At 28.8% G+C, this 15,851-nt stretch overlaps 2 protein-coding genes and 1 pseudogene across 5 annotated transcripts in view; 1 reads left to right on the top strand and 2 right to left on the bottom strand.

The window, feature by feature from the left end:
* Rat1 (5'-3' exoribonuclease 2 Rat1) overlaps nucleotides 1-5,332 on the bottom strand; it is a 33,307-nt gene extending 27,975 nt beyond the window's left edge. Inside the window, exons 1-11 of the mRNA XM_070313418.1 lie at nucleotides 5,140-5,332; nucleotides 3,686-3,813; nucleotides 3,511-3,622; nucleotides 3,250-3,423; nucleotides 2,865-3,027; nucleotides 2,327-2,787; nucleotides 1,433-1,639; nucleotides 1,072-1,212; nucleotides 745-902; nucleotides 452-620; nucleotides 290-379 (exon numbers count right to left, since the gene is read on the bottom strand). Of these exons, the coding sequence (XP_070169519.1) occupies nucleotides 290-379; nucleotides 452-620; nucleotides 745-902; nucleotides 1,072-1,212; nucleotides 1,433-1,639; nucleotides 2,327-2,787; nucleotides 2,865-3,027; nucleotides 3,250-3,423; nucleotides 3,511-3,622; nucleotides 3,686-3,813; nucleotides 5,140-5,214 (1,878 nt within the window). The 5' untranslated portion in view covers nucleotides 5,215-5,332. The remainder of the gene's footprint in view (nucleotides 1-289; nucleotides 380-451; nucleotides 621-744; nucleotides 903-1,071; nucleotides 1,213-1,432; nucleotides 1,640-2,326; nucleotides 2,788-2,864; nucleotides 3,028-3,249; nucleotides 3,424-3,510; nucleotides 3,623-3,685; nucleotides 3,814-5,139) is intronic.
* Nucleotides 5,333-5,697: 365 nt separating this feature from the next.
* On the top strand, nucleotides 5,698-7,453 carry LOC138942918 (cyclin-dependent kinases regulatory subunit). Of its 4 annotated transcripts, none has more exons than XM_070313408.1 (4): nucleotides 5,698-5,837; nucleotides 6,681-6,743; nucleotides 7,039-7,166; nucleotides 7,253-7,452. In XM_070313408.1, the coding sequence occupies exons 2-4, from the start codon at nucleotides 6,685-6,687 to the stop codon at nucleotides 7,348-7,350; spliced, it is 285 nt and encodes a 94-aa protein (XP_070169509.1). In that variant the 5' UTR covers nucleotides 5,698-5,837; nucleotides 6,681-6,684; the 3' UTR covers nucleotides 7,351-7,452. The 4 variants fall into 4 exon arrangements, with proteins under 4 accessions (XP_070169509.1, XP_070169510.1, XP_070169511.1 ...); XM_070313409.1 differs by having other exon boundaries at nucleotides 6,678-6,743; XM_070313410.1 differs by lacking the exon at nucleotides 5,698-5,837 and adding an exon at nucleotides 5,910-6,011 and having other exon boundaries at nucleotides 6,678-6,743; nucleotides 7,253-7,453.
* Nucleotides 7,454-8,672: 1,219 nt separating this feature from the next.
* Nucleotides 8,673-10,240, bottom strand: LOC138942921 (dynein axonemal assembly factor 4-like; annotated as a pseudogene).
* Between the last annotated feature and the right edge of the window lie 5,611 nt (nucleotides 10,241-15,851).

Raw genomic sequence — 15,851 nt, 5'->3', positions numbered from 1 at the left:
TAAATGTACTAAAAACAATAAACAACTATCTGAGATCCAATTCTTTTTTTTATGTTACAATTCTATTTTATTTTAATATATGTTTAATTACTATTCTTATTATTTATCTAATGCTTATATCTGCTTCTAGTTTGAGAGTAAAGGATATTAGAAAAAAGGACATAAAAATTATTTCGAATAATGCGATAAGCAGCAATATAATAGCTTGCAAAGCCGTATTAATTCTATCGTAAAGATAGACTAGTATAGTATCATGCTTTTCAACCATTTCTCTGATCGTTATACATACTGGATCAGTCATTAATGTTGCCCATGGTGCAGGTACATGTTTATTACTAGCAGCAGGAAATACGCCCATTAATTGCTCTAATGGACGAAACTGCAAAAAGAAAACATCATTAAATCATGAAATAGATACACGCAAACATATTTATATTTTGCAAAATCTTACCGGGACAGTGTCCTTCTCAAATTCTGTAGAGAGACCACCGATATTAATAAAGTCGCTTGCGAACGGTGCATAGTGGTATGGGAAATACCATCTCCACGACGCGCAACCTTGATAATAATATCGCAAAACCCAACATAAACCACGTACGTATTGCAAAGCGACGTTATTTCTAAAAACAAACGAGTAGGATAAATATCTATGTATGGGGTGGTGTCAATTTTTCGAAATAAATATTATTTATTTAAATCGGCAAACGCACGTTCGCAAATATAAAAATTGTCATTCATTATTACCTAAAGGCAAGATTATCGGGAGAGACGTCGAATTTAGATTCATAATACCGATCTTTAAAACCATCCTCCCACAATCGTACTTCATCGTGCGATTGGTCATCATTATCATCTGCTGTTGCTTCTTCAATTTGACGTTTTTGTCCTCTGTTGCCTGCATTCTACATAATAATATGTAAAAGTAAAAGACAAGATATACAAGTATTATATGTAAATATATTACATATGTATTATAAAAAACACGATTTTTGCGAAAATCTCGGGCGTATAGAATTATTAGGGGGAAAAAAAAAAGAAAAAAAAAAAGAAAAAAAAAGTTGAAGTTGATACCTCGGGTCTTAACATGCTCTCTAAGGCATGATTAGCGTTTGTATTGTCGGCAGCATTCGTATTGTAATTTCTACCCTGCACGCGCATCTGATAAGCTTCATAACGTGCATTTTCTATAGGTTTCACCGTTTGTCCAAGGGCCTGCAAAGATTTTTCCGAATTATTATATTGTATACAGAGAATATCCTGAAAATTTCTTCTTATGTCTCAATAATTGTTATTTGATCAATTTTTCTAGCATCAATCAATTTCAGAAATTTTATTTACAAAAGTTACAAATTAGATCTCAATTATTGATTATACTTAATTTAATACTAGTTTCTCAAGTACTATAATTATTATAATAAATTTGAAATCTTACAGTCGGTGCAAATTGTCCTGCGGGAATCCATTTTGGTTTAAAGTTACTGATAATTTCGTGTCTCCTCTTCTTGTCCTTCTCACGTTGCTTAAATGCTAATTCATTTTGTTGTCTTTTCTTAAAGATCTCATCTTCTACATCACCAAGATCTGACATTATTAATTGTACACGATCTAAATTAACATCGCCGCTATCTGTCAAAAAACCCTGTGCAAATAATTTACAAATATACTTTCTGTAAAAGACACTTGCCACAATTTGCTTAAAATTAAAATATTTGATAGATTTCCTTTTCCAAATTTACTAAATTTAAAAAGACGCATATATATATATGTGAATCAAATTAATTATTAAATATATAAATGCAGATAAATCTAGTTAAAATCGATTTTTTTCTTTTTTAAATTATAGCGAATCATTTAACTAATATGCTACTGAATAGCTATATTGTCAACAAATAATAAATATGATAGTTAATAATAAATTTGTACAAAAAACTTTACAAGCACCATACTAATTTCAATCTAAATTCAGAAAATATTATTTTTAATTACAATCAATTAAATATAAATAAAATCTTTTACTCATTAATTTTTTAATCAGTATCAAAGAAATGTAAAAGTTAAAACTTTGCTGTTTTTATTCAATTTGATAATAATCTTTAAGAAGATTTAAACTTTCAAAACTTATTCAGAACAATATTTATTTGTAGAAATTAAAAAATAGGAAAATATTAAATCTTCAAGTTCAAGAAATGATGAAAAAATAAATGTTCAATAAAAAAGTGACTAAATACTTGTGGACATTCTATATAATGACTATATCCCTTAAAAAACACGATCACTATATAAATTACTAATTTTTCATTATTTTCTTGTAAGAAATATTACATACTCCTGTTTTATAAACTGCTTTTTTATATAAAGTAACAAGTCTATCAATTGCGCCTTCCCTAATTTCTAGAGAAGGAAGATGCGGTAGAAAATCATTCCCTACGAAGAAACACATGAACACCCAATCATCAACAGCTCGTTCAAAATCATATTTGAATGGTAGATTTGGCATAGATAATTCTTTTTCTAAATATTCTCTGAGAACATTTAATCGCACAAATATGTACTGGCATTCAGATCCAAATGCATTTTCCTCCTGTCCTTGATTTGGTTCCGCTCCTGTACACTCTCGCATTTCATGTCCTAACTGACCACATATATCGCATGGTTTTGGCTTATTTGGTTTGAACTCTTCGCGAATAATTGTAAAATTAGGTTCGTGGGTAGCAAGACCCAACATAATTAAATCGGCATCTGCTCCGCATAAAACATGTTGCGTGTTGGGATCATGATCGGGTTGTGCTATAAAATAAATAAAATTTCATAGTATTTCTATAATTTTATAGAAATATAATGTAAATATAAATATAAAAATTTACATCTTTGTCGCCGTATAAAATCCATTATTTTATGTTCTCCTTCGCCGGGAACGTTAGCATCACTTAATATCACTTTAATATTTCTCCAACCTGGGTCATTATTTAAACGTTCATGAATATAATAATGCAAGCATGCTGATAATCTTGCCATAAACGGTGTGCCCTAGGAAAAAGCTTTTGATATATAAATAATATACATATTTTTATTAGTAAAATCTCGATTTAAAATTAAAAATTAATCCCAGTTTCAATTATATAAAAATAAAATATATAGATATAGCTTATATAAAGTTCTAAAATATTACACATTTATAATTTAAGTAAATAATTTAAAAATATTTTAAATAAAAACATATTACTCTTTATATCTTTTCTATATTATTACCGGCGTGATACAGTTACTGTCGAAATGTTCTTCTTTCGGTTTTTCAGGAGGTAAGGGCGCTCCTTTATTGGCTAATTCGGAACGTATTTTTTGTATTTCATTAATTTTCTCTGTTGTTTCTTTCGAGGCTCGAAATCGTCGAGATCTTTGTTGATTCATTTTAGCTCTTGGCGCCTATGTGACAATTGCGCATTGCATATTATAGTTTTGTATTTCTTGTTTTCATTTTTTTCCTTTACATATTTCATACAAAATACTTACAACTCCATCAATTGCCATATAAAGCAACTTTCTTGGTCTAACAATACGAAACAATCTGTCAATGCACTCAAAAATAGCCTCCATCATTTCGTCCTCATCTTTGGGCGCTGGCCTGTTTTATACAAATAAGAGATTATATTAACAACATATTTTTTGCATGATTTCGCTTACTCACTTATCCTCCGGATGTGTACAGGGATGTATTATACCGTTCATATCAAGATATAAGTTATCAAATTCCACTCCATTCGGATTTGGATCGGCAGAATTCACAGGGATACATACACCATCTGCAGTTACTGCCTAAAAATGTCCACAAAATTTTGATCATAACATAAAAAGAATACGATTGAGCTGTATAAGATATCCCTGAAATAAATCGTCAAGTGGTATATCTTAGTCGCAAAAATAAAAAAAGATCATGTTACAAATCTGTAAATATATCCTTTCCAAGTTGTACATGTCATTTGTCCGTGACAAAGATTTATGAGAATGTATAGAAAATTTGCAGAGATTTGTTAAGATAGATATTATTTTTTTCTTTTGTTTCAAATGAGTTGAAAATGACATTTACATAGTGATGCACATTTTAAATCAATGTCTAAATACAAATAAACCGATACTTGTAATTGCTCCGGTATACTGAGATTTATTATTATATAACGCAATATTAAGTTATAAACTTATCAGAACGCAACATGCTATTATTGTTTATTACTGATATTGTATAGCAGTAATAAACAAAAACATGATATTATATATCAGTAATTAATATATCAATACTGTTATTGACATTAAGAGAGAACTTGATAGAAATATCTAATATTTCTAATCTTACCAAGAATTCAAGTTACGAATAAAAGCATTTATGATTTGGAAACACATATAATCCTTTTTCAAAGCGAAATGTTCCCAATGTTTAGCAATTTCACAGAAACATCTTATATATATATATATATATATATATATATATATATATATATATATAATTATATAATATATACACAATTCTTTCAAATTATGGAGATTTACAAGAAATATTCTGCATCATTTCTTTAACTACAAAAATTTGAGAGAAGATGGTATCTTAAATATTATCTAATAGAGATTACAAAATATTATTTGATAAACGAAAAGGTTGATATAATATTAAAAATAAAGAAAAAAATATTATATATATAGAACTGCATTTTTCTACACTAAAACAAATCTCTACGTTTGTGAAAGCACACATAGTATATAGTATATAACATATGATTCATATTTATATAAATAACATATGATTCAATAATAAAGAAAGAGTGTCTTCCGTTTTTATAATAACTAAAAATCTTCCAAATAAAAGATCAAGGATATTTTTATTACAAAATTTCTAAGAAAGCTATATATTATGCTTATATATATATATATATATATGTTTAGATTTGTGAACTAGTCCAAATTATAGAACATATACGCATATCGTATCGTAAAGAAAAATTCCATCAGTTACTTATAAACGTTAGTATATGTAGTATTGTTTATTCAATGAATCAAAAATTTCGTAAGGCATAAGATAAACATAATAATAATTTCGATATATAAATACATAACGCAAATAAAAAGAGAGTATCGAGCAATCTAACCTACCTTTTGCTCGATGCACTCGACGATTACGGAGGGATATTTTCTACTTAACCAACGAAAGAATGCTGGTACACCCATCTTTTCTTCGAAATTTACTCAATGTTATATATAAATTTTTTAAATCAGTCACAATACTGTCACAAAAATATAACAATATATCATTATCAACACATCTAACCTATAGACGCGTACGCAGTTTAACTGTATCAAATACGTAACTAGATATGGGACAAGGCGAAAAAAAACTGTGACCAATTGAAGCTCGAAGTTGTGACCCTTTATAATATGGCTTTGCGTTTGCGTAAATGCTTCACTCCATGATATCTTCGATGTAAAATTCTTTGTCCCGATTGGTCCATTAAATGCTTCGAAGCGAAAAGAGTATAGACGTTAACCACAACTTTAAGGCCTGTTTTAAAATAAGTCGTATGTTGTTAGTCGTTAGTAAATTGACCAATGACAATCGATTATTTCGAGAATATTCGACTGTGATTGGCCAATGATCTGAGTCGCGGATACTAGTGTATTCCATATCTAGTTATAATTAGAGAGAGATGAAGAATAGATCTCGTCCCGAGTAGCTCAGTAATTTCTGATAATTTCAAAACAGCTATATGAAACTACTGTAATGTAACGTCATATTTAATGCCCCCGGTTTGCGGATCAAAAAAAGCGGTTTGGATTTAGGATCTAATCAAAAGGTTATCTTGGATTTGAGATTATTTATATTTATATATTGATACATGTTCTACATGTGATTTGAATAAACATGTAAAATATACGTAATACCTTTTTATCAGTTTGTACAAAACATTGCATGTTTTTGATGAATGACATTTGTGTTTGCTCAAAGGAAATTTATCATTATATTTTAGGTTAGACAATTTTTTCTATCGATCAAATATATGAGCATAAACAGAATTATAATATAATTAATATTTAATTTCTATTTATATTCAAATTTTGAGTATATTTGTTACAAATGTGTGAAGATTTTTAATAATAATGTTAGAATCGTTTTATGGAGTTATAAGAATTTTTGTTTTAATAAAATGAGAAGTTTATTATACATTGAAATTAGAGAAGGAATATCTTTATGCATGCATATTAATTTGTAATTATTTTTATTTTATTTTTATCTCTACTTTTATTACTTTTATTTATTTTCTTTTATGTAAAAATATAAACTTGTTATTTTGCTAAAGTAAAACATTTATATTAATATTAAAGGCTTTGTGTGTTATTATAAAAAATTTTAATCTCATCGAAATCTTTCTATATTTTGTATAATTATTAATAATTGCTCTTTTCTGTAGATTAATTTTGTATTTAATTTACATTAACTTAATGAGATGGTCTATCATAAACAGAATTTTTCTTTTAATCATTATAGAACAATCAAAATATGTTATAAACCAGCTTTGCATATGAATGATATGTTTATTAGTCTAAAAAATTTAGGATTAAATAATGTTATTTTCTTTTTTTTTTTTTAAGACTAAATTTTTTCAGATTATTGGTTTAATTATTTTACTTTAAAGCAGGAAGATGCCAGTAGATCAGATTCAATATTCAGAAAAGTACAGCGATGATAAGTATGAATATAGGTAAATTTTTTAATTATAAATATATCTAATGAGTGATGTACTGAAGATGAGATTTGGAAAGTTAAGCAAAATGGTTATTTAAAAATAAACATTCCATATTATAATTGGAACACAATTTTTTTTCGAATATCTCTAATTAATTAATTACAATACATATCTAATTAATTATATATATATATAGTATTTCATAATTAATTTAAAAATTTAGGAATATTATACTTAAAAGCTTTAATTTCATTAAATCTAACAAAATTGAACTAGAGATTATTTAATTTAAGTTTTGAATTATTTATAGGCATGTAATATTGCCGATTGATCTTGCCAGACACGTTCCCAAGACTCATCTTATGACAGAAACAGAATGGAGGAATTTAGGGGTCCAACAGAGTCCTGGATGGGTGCATTATATGATGCATGGACCAGGTACGACTCGACAAATAAAAATATATATGAATTACATCTATAATTATTGTTTATAAATATACAAATTAAAATGTTTTCTTTTTTAGAACCACACGTTCTATTATTTCGCCGATTGAGGACTGATCTTCTAACATCTCGATCTACTGCTTCACAGAGAGAACAGACTGTTGTGCGTTGTAATTGAATTTGAAATAAGAATTAAATGTGAGATTATACATAATTGCAACTAAGATATACAATTGATTATATTTTGCTATATATTTATATGTATTAAAGATAAAATGTATTAAAGATAATTATTAGCATAGAAATGAAATCTTTTATATTTTATTGCTTCCATCAATATATTTCATATTTGAAGTCAAGTGGCACAATTTAATCCTCATTTACAATTTAATCTAAGTAACAGACACATAATTAGGGAAAATATTAATTATCTATTATATTTAAAATAATGTTCATAATTAAAAAAACGTTCACTGCACATTGAAATTATTTGCTGTTTTTTTTGCAAAGGTATAATTAGAAAATCAAATTAATTAAATTTTGTTAAAAAAACTACAAATTAGAATAAATACAATATTCATATTTTATAGCATAACGAATATAATTGAGATAAGGGAAGATTTATATTATGAAATAGAGACTTGAAAATTATTTGAATTGATTATAAAATTATATTTAAAAGTGTGAAATGATAATGAAGAGAATAATAATTGTAAATTCAGAGAAAAACTCCAAGTATTCAAGTGCTATTTGTATTTAAACTTGAAAGCGTTCTATTTTCTAGATAATAGTAAAATATAATATTTTAATTTATGACACATAAAAAATGTTTAATAAAATTTTTTTAAATATATTAGATTTTATAATGGTTTCCTCAGTGTGCATTGAAATTATAATTAATTCTCATAAAGAGAGATAACGAATGAGGAAGATAGGAAGAGAGAGAGAGAGAGAGATCGCAACAAAATTTATTATTTTGGATTCCTGTCATTACGATTTTTTTACTTAATCCATTAATTAAATAAATAAATTATGCAAAATATCCGCTTCAAGTCATCGTTAAATTTCACGGTCTGCATGTTTTTGCTCAACATCTCTTCATCCTATTGCATGTAATAATCAACATGTTTTATTATTGTTTATAACAATAAATACGAGATCACAAGCATAAAAACATGACAAATTTGACATCAGAAATATAATCTGCATGCTATTTATTCTTTCTGAATCATTATATAAAAATTAAAAAAAATATTAAAAATTAGATATAAAATAATATTTCAATTATATTGCATATACGCCTATATAAAACAATCTAAATGTACTATTTACATTTATACGATAAAAATAATCTTCGTAACAATTGGTTACAGTTTACAACTATTTATTAATTTACTCGATCGAAAAAAAAAGTTTGATTATTATATTATATATATTTTACCAATTTATATTATTAATACATGTTGACATGTTTATATTTTTTCTTTTTGTACAGCAAATGAATTTATCAACATTTACGAAATCTAAAGACATATTTCTATATTTCCATAAGATATCTCGAGATATCTTTTTAATTTTTCATTTTTAGTTTTTAATTCTTATCCACGATCGTTAATTAGAATGCCTATCAATTCTTACGCAATATGTTCTGTATCGCGTCTCTTGCTTTTTGAACACCTAGACGAAATTGGCCGAATTCTGGACGAATCTTCATTCCGCGATAATAATACATCAAACTCATTTCAAAATCGCCTAAATGATAAAGAGCCTCGGCTTTGCAGTATACAGCTTTGGCATTGCTAGAATCTTTAGGATTTAATCGTAAAGCTGCCTCAGCATCGTCCAGCGCTTTTCGTGCATCACCCAATAAAAGATGACATTTACTTCGCGCTATTAAAGCCTTCTTATCATTGGGATTCAAATCCAATGCCTGTCAAAAGAAATTTTTCCATTATCCTAATGTCCTTATTGGAATTATTATTATAATATTAATGAAATTGTTATTGAGAAAGAGAGAGAGAGAGAGAGAGAGAGAGAACGTTAAGTATAAAAAAAATGATTATTATTTATTATTATATCAAATCGTTATTAATATTTATATAAAGTTATATTTATTATTTGTTAAGTTAATTTCATTTCATAATGTGTAAATTGTTATAATCGATTTAACTATATATCTGATTACACAAAAGATTATATGTTTATTCAGACGCGGTGCGCGCGATTAAATATGATATAAATGAAAGATATATGTATATATTAATCTTGTTCTAATTACGCGCTTCGATTAATTGACAAGATCGGATAAGGAAGCGAGCTAATGAACCTTATTGATGCAGTCGATAGCGATATTGAAATCACCGAAGCGCATTTCGCGCAGACCAAGTGTCAGCAATGCTCCGGGCTCGGTCTCCTCCGGGATTTGTAAATCTCTGCTGAGATCTTGACGTTGCTTCATCTTCAGGGACTGCTTTATGTCCGTGCTACCCATGTTCACGGCCGCGGCGCGATCTTTATCGGTGTACACTTCTTCCTGCCGACGATTGTCGCCGTCATATTGGCGTCACTTTTTTTTCGATTTCTCAATTCTCATCTCCGATTCAACCACGGCGATTGTGGTGATATTGGACCTCTCCTTTGCCGTTCGGTCATTATTCTTTTTTCTTCTATCGTCATAGCGAGAATTCTCGGTGCCATTCGTCCTCGTCGGATATTTGCTCGAACGCGCTTCCTTGCTCGATTCCTCGAATTCTTCAACATCCTGTTTCGAATCGGAACCAATTTCCACGCGCGTCCGCACATAACTTTGTAATAAATCGTGATGATGCAATGTGGGATTCAGGATGTCCATGACGTGATGTTCAACTGTGCTCGCTACATCATTCTTGCTGACACTTCGCGATACATCGTCGTTCATTTTGAAAGCTCCTTGATTTTTTATTCGATTATATTAGAATATTATATTGCAATCAGCCTAATTTAGAGATATATTCAAATTATTTCTCCTTTTGTTTCTTTTCACGTAGTTGAGGAAAACAAAGAGAGGCACCTTGCGTATAGGAACAATAGCTATTTATCTACGTGTCAGCATACGTGTGGTTGTCGACACCTCGAAATAGGAAGCTCGTTTCCTTAGAAACGGGTAACAACACGGACAAATACGATAAATATCTATAGGTTTGTCTTTCTAGCTGAATTTAGGGTACGTTCGGAATAATAGCGTCTCTTTGAACGCATCTAGCTTGTATATATATCTTATTTTTAGTATACTGCAAGAAATTTAGTTAGAAAAAACAAATCTTATATTTGGCTATTACGAAATATGAAAAATATGTGTATAAAGTGCTCTTTGATATTTCATATTCTTAAAGATGAAAATAGATAATATAATTGTAAGATATATCTTTTTTTCTTTTAAATCTCGGTCGCATTTTTTTACGTTATATAAATATTTTTTATTTGCGATAAAATTTTGTGCAAGAATATATTATCTAGAAAATTTATGCACGTCTTTAAGTTTATCTTAAACATAAATATATAACTTTTTCTTTTTTCTAAGTGGAAAGAAAATTTATTAGATGACAACATTGCACATTTTTTATCGCGCATTATATTAGTTGTAACGGAAAGTTCGTACGATTTCCTCAGTCTTCATCCGTTAGGAAAAAAATGAAACGAACTTTTCGGTTCAACCTAATATAAACTTAAATGTTAAACTAGCTTAAAAATTGATAGATTACATAATTTTGTCGATTTTGTTGCGTAAGAGATAAAATATTTAGCTGCATGTATCATATCATGAAATATATATAACCTATTGTTATTATTTATTATAATAACAAAATTAATTTTATTAAAGAAAATCGGGATTGTATATCTTGTTGGAGATACATGTTAATTTAAAGAATTTTTTTATACCTCACTCCAATTGTTTTGTTTTCCGATCTTGTACCACGTACTACACACTACATTGTAAAAAATGTCTTTATTATAATGTATCATTATTAAGTATAAAACTATACAATAAATAATGGAAATGTATATAACATATATAATTTTACACTTTGTTTTGCTTACGATACGTATTATAATTTTTCACTCCTCTCTCTCTTTCTTTTTCTTTTGCATGGCCGAAATATTAAGATATATTAAATTAAATTTGATATAATCATCACTTTTCTTCTAATATACACACACTGGCGCGCGCACACACGCATGCATATTGCGTTATATTATATTTAAGCAATATCTTTAATGTCACCAGGCATTCTTCAAAAATCTTTTAAATTACACATACCTATATATCTTATATACCATATATTCAAACGCACATATAATATACTGTTATACTATTCAAATAAGATAAATATAAATTTTTATATAATACATTAATTTATTTTAATAATTAGCTTTTATTTTAGTTTATATTTATTTTTTATAACACAAACTTATTTTTGTTCCGATATTTTATTATAGTTGATTAAGAATTAGTAAAGAGAGTTAATTGGACCGTTTAGAAATATATATTTTTTTGTGGAACTTACTTGATTGTACAGAAATATGGCTTTATTGTAATTCCCATTTTTTACATGAACAGTCGCTTCGTTTGCAAATAGTGTGTTTCGTATAATAAGGGAGGTTCGCTTTATTCGTGTTGCTGATTGTTTTTTCAAATGATGTACCATATCGTCTCGATACTTGTATGATTTATCCGTTCGAGCGATAAAGTTCGAAAACTAAACAATTGACAAATATATCAAACGAGAATCTGAAAGTATCCATTATGATAATAGGTGATGATATAAAATGCGTTATACATGATGCTCTCTCAACATTTTCAGAGAGAAAGAGAATGAAACTAAAGAACAATGTATATATATATAGTAAAAACTAAAAACTGAAGATTGCGATTGATAAAGTTGATGTGACGGAATATTGACGACACGATAGCCTAGAAAAGAATTTAAAACTTTAAAATCTAATTTAAGAGTAAGAAAAATAGTAAAGAACGCAATTTTAATCATTTACATTTCATTAAAAGAATGACCGGCGCAAAATATACTTACGATTTTGCGATTATCACTTATAATAATAATAATAAAAAATCACGAAAAATATACTCAATTTGTGATAATAATAATCATTTCCTATTTAAGTGAGATCAATTTGATGACGATAAAATCGCAGATTACAAGATATCAAACGTATCGTTCCAATCGCAGCCTAGCGTCTTAAAATTCTCGTAACTTGGCAGGCAAAACTTTTTCGTCCGTACTTTTCGCCCTGTCTCCCTACCTCGACGCATATTAAGAGAAATGATCGATAGAGAAGCGTAAGAAAAGGACAGTAACTGAAGAATAACTGGATGACTCTATTTTTATTCTTTACCATCACTATTACTATATGTATATCCCCGATCGCTAACGGAAAAGCTATTATAATGGTTCGCATGCTATCAATCCATTGTTATTGTCCTTGCCCGATTATTCATGTCGTTTGGCTCGAAGAGAGATGCACGCGATCTGCATATTGACTGAATCTTTGCATCGTCCTTTCGTAAAATTTTGTAAAACGATTTGCTAGCGACTAAGATAATTACTCAGAACGGAACAATTCGCGAGTCGCGGATAATCATTGGAAAGTAAAAGCATGAAATATTTCGTGACCTACGGATAATGTCATGCCTCGACCGCATTATTTATACACTCGACGAAGCTTTTTCAATAGACCTATAACGATTCCTGTCTCTCAATAGGGGATGTCGGTGCACGTTCTTTGAAAGCAAATAAGCCTAATTGTCATCCCCAAGTATTTTATGATCCTTTGTATGCATTTTAAGAGAGTATTGAGAAAAATCAATACTTGAAATACCTTTCTCGATATGTACCTGTAACATGCTACTGTAATTATTACAATATATATTTTAATCTTATTTCTCTACTTTTTTTTTGTTTTTTTTTTCCTGATGTCCTAATAATCCCTATAGCCCTAACAATTCCATTTCCTGGCTAAACCAGAGGAGATTTGGAAAAAATATTCCTAACCGCACGCCCTATTCGCGCACCCTAATCGTACCTCATGTATCTCTCGCTACGCATTTTGGCCAGTATCGGCGGGCCTATTTTGCGTAGCCTATTCATTCTTCGGGCCAGTTGGACCTACCTTTCGTTCTTCCTGGCCATTTTCTGGATCAATCTCTAAACAGAGATCGAAAAAGGAGATCACGCTCCTTTTTATCGCCGGCTATTTATTATCGTCGGCGAATAGGCGCAAGATTTTTCTTGCGCTCGTAAGGAGATAAACTCCTTCTTCTGCCGAGTAATTATTGTCATCGGCAGATGAGCGTAAATATTTCACGCTCGATGACGATCGCGTGATTTTATGATCGTTCTCGTTAGACGTTTATTTTAATAAAACTTTATTTTAACTGAGACAGAACCAAGTTACCAATCAAAATTTTTATTAAAAAATTATAATAAATTATAATAAATATATAAATTTAATTAAGATTAATATATGATTTATTTAATAATATTATAATATATGTATATAATAATATATAATAATATATAATTTATAATGAAATAAGATTAATTTATACAATATTTCTGCCATCTATTATGATATTATAGATAATTTAATTGATTGATCATTTGGTCTCTTTTATATCAGTTAAAACAAAGTCTATGCAATAAAAACAATGTCTATAGAAACAAATTCTACGATGGATAAGCTGTAAGAAATTAGAATAAGATCCACCGCGCCTTATAAAAATAAATTACCCCATCACACGTATATAATTGATAAAATTACTAGCGTTTTTTATTCAATAAATCAGATAAAATTTACAAATTGGGAAGAAAATGTTTTCTATAATCTTTCTTCTTTAATTTAGACTAATTTATTTTTGCAATAGATGCAATGCATATTAAAAGAATTTATTAAAATTTATTCAACTTCATCCGCTTTCAGCTCATCCATTTAAAAGTAACGGATTTATCTACAATCTACTATCTACAATCTACAATCTACATCTATAATCTCTACAAATCCGTTACTTTGAAAGAAAATAAAAATTTGTCACTCACCGACACTGATGCGCAACAGCGGAGTTGTTGATCTTGAGGCTACGTTGTCTGTAACATACAAATATAAAATTCTCATTATAGCAGCTTTCAAAATATAATTGATATCTTGCGCGGAATATTTTATATCCGATGCGAACGATACTAAGAAACTCTATATAAATATAGAACAATTTTATAAATTGTAAAGAGATTATTTTTACGTAGAAACTTTTATAAGATTTATGTAAAAGTCTTTTTTTTTTTAATTTTCTTTTGTTTAATTCATTCGAATAAAAAGAATTAATGCACGTACGCAATTTTTAACAATAGATAATATACAAATAATAAATACTCACCCTAGGGTTGCTCCGCCGGTGCAGGATGCCTCTCCTAGGCCTCCTCCTCCTCTCATAATGTCAGAGTCGCTACGTTGTTCTGTAACATGCAAATAGAAGATCTAAATTATAGCAGCGCTGAAAATAATAAATATTTAAAAAAATTTATTATACGCATATTTATTATAATATTTATTTATGTATAATTAAGAGATTAACTATATCGCATATATCCCTTTTTTCCTCGATTAAAAGAGATGCGATGTAAATATATCGTTACAACAATACTATCTCTATTATTGAATTATTTTGTTTTATTTCTTATTTTTAAAAGTTAATCAATTGTTAATTACAATAATCGTATCAAATTATTTTCCGATACTTGTTACGATCTCGTTTAGAAAAGGAATTTGATAATGTCTCGCGCTCTACCACCTTACTGTTCGAGTGTCGCCGTGCGATTGACAAGCCATAATACGTTAACAATAGCGTGCTAATGTTTACACGGCCAAGGCCGAAAACCATGTTATTGATAATTCGCAGCCGAATATTTTGCGTACTATGACGTATATCGCGGAATATTAAATCGTACAAGTATTTTAAATTATTTACTTACGATTAATAATATTACGGAGCTTATCGTTAATTACTCGGATATGCGATTCGACTATTTTATTGCGCGTTCTCGATCCGAATCATATTTAAATCGTCGAAAAGTCGAACGATAAGGTATCGGACGAAATATAATTAAACTTTAAGTATTTTTAAAGAAGTAATTATTGTTTATAAAAAGAGAAAAAAAGTCGCGACAAAACGATAATTTACAATTTCGATTTCTGTCACTTCGACTCTCGATTATATGTGTATACGTCACGCGCGAAATACGCGTCTCGAGATTTATCGTTGCGATATAATTACGTATTATTTAAGATATGTAAAAGATAATTAATTATTTATTTTTATTATATTTCCCGATATTTATCGCGGTCGCGTTTAGAAAAGGAATTCGACACGGAGCGGCTTATACCATCACTACTTTACTGCTCGAGCGTCGTTGTACGAATGATAATAAAATCGTAAACCGTAACACATCAACAATAGCGCGCTAATATTTATTGTTGCCAAGGCCAAATACTATGTTATTGACAATTTGCTGCCGAAATATTTTCCGTACTATGACGTATATATACAAGCGGAATATTTTAAATTATATAAATCCCTTTCTAAAAAAAAGGGCATGAAACCTCGAACTTGAATATATCTGATCTTTATTCGTG

Source organism: Polyergus mexicanus, unplaced genomic scaffold (assembly GCF_030449975.1).
Source record: "Polyergus mexicanus isolate NDT 795.1 unplaced genomic scaffold, iyPolMexi1.0 SCAF_24, whole genome shotgun sequence".
NCBI classification, from domain to species: Eukaryota; Metazoa; Arthropoda; class Insecta; order Hymenoptera; family Formicidae; genus Polyergus; species Polyergus mexicanus.
Note: the sequence above shows the minus strand (reverse complement) of the source record. Positions and strands in the feature narration are given on the sequence as shown.

Excerpts from the sequence above, each read along its gene's own strand:
- LOC138942918 (XM_070313410.1), top strand. The coding sequence starts at position 6,685 with ATGCCAGTAGATCAGATTCAATATTCAGAAAAGTACAGCGATGATAAG. Across the intron at positions 6,744-7,038 it reads GATGATAAGTATGAATATAG|GCATGTAATATTGCCGATTG; the intron begins GTAAATTTTTTA and ends AATTATTTATAG. Across the intron at positions 7,167-7,252 it reads TTATATGATGCATGGACCAG|AACCACACGTTCTATTATTT; the intron begins GTACGACTCGAC and ends TTTCTTTTTTAG.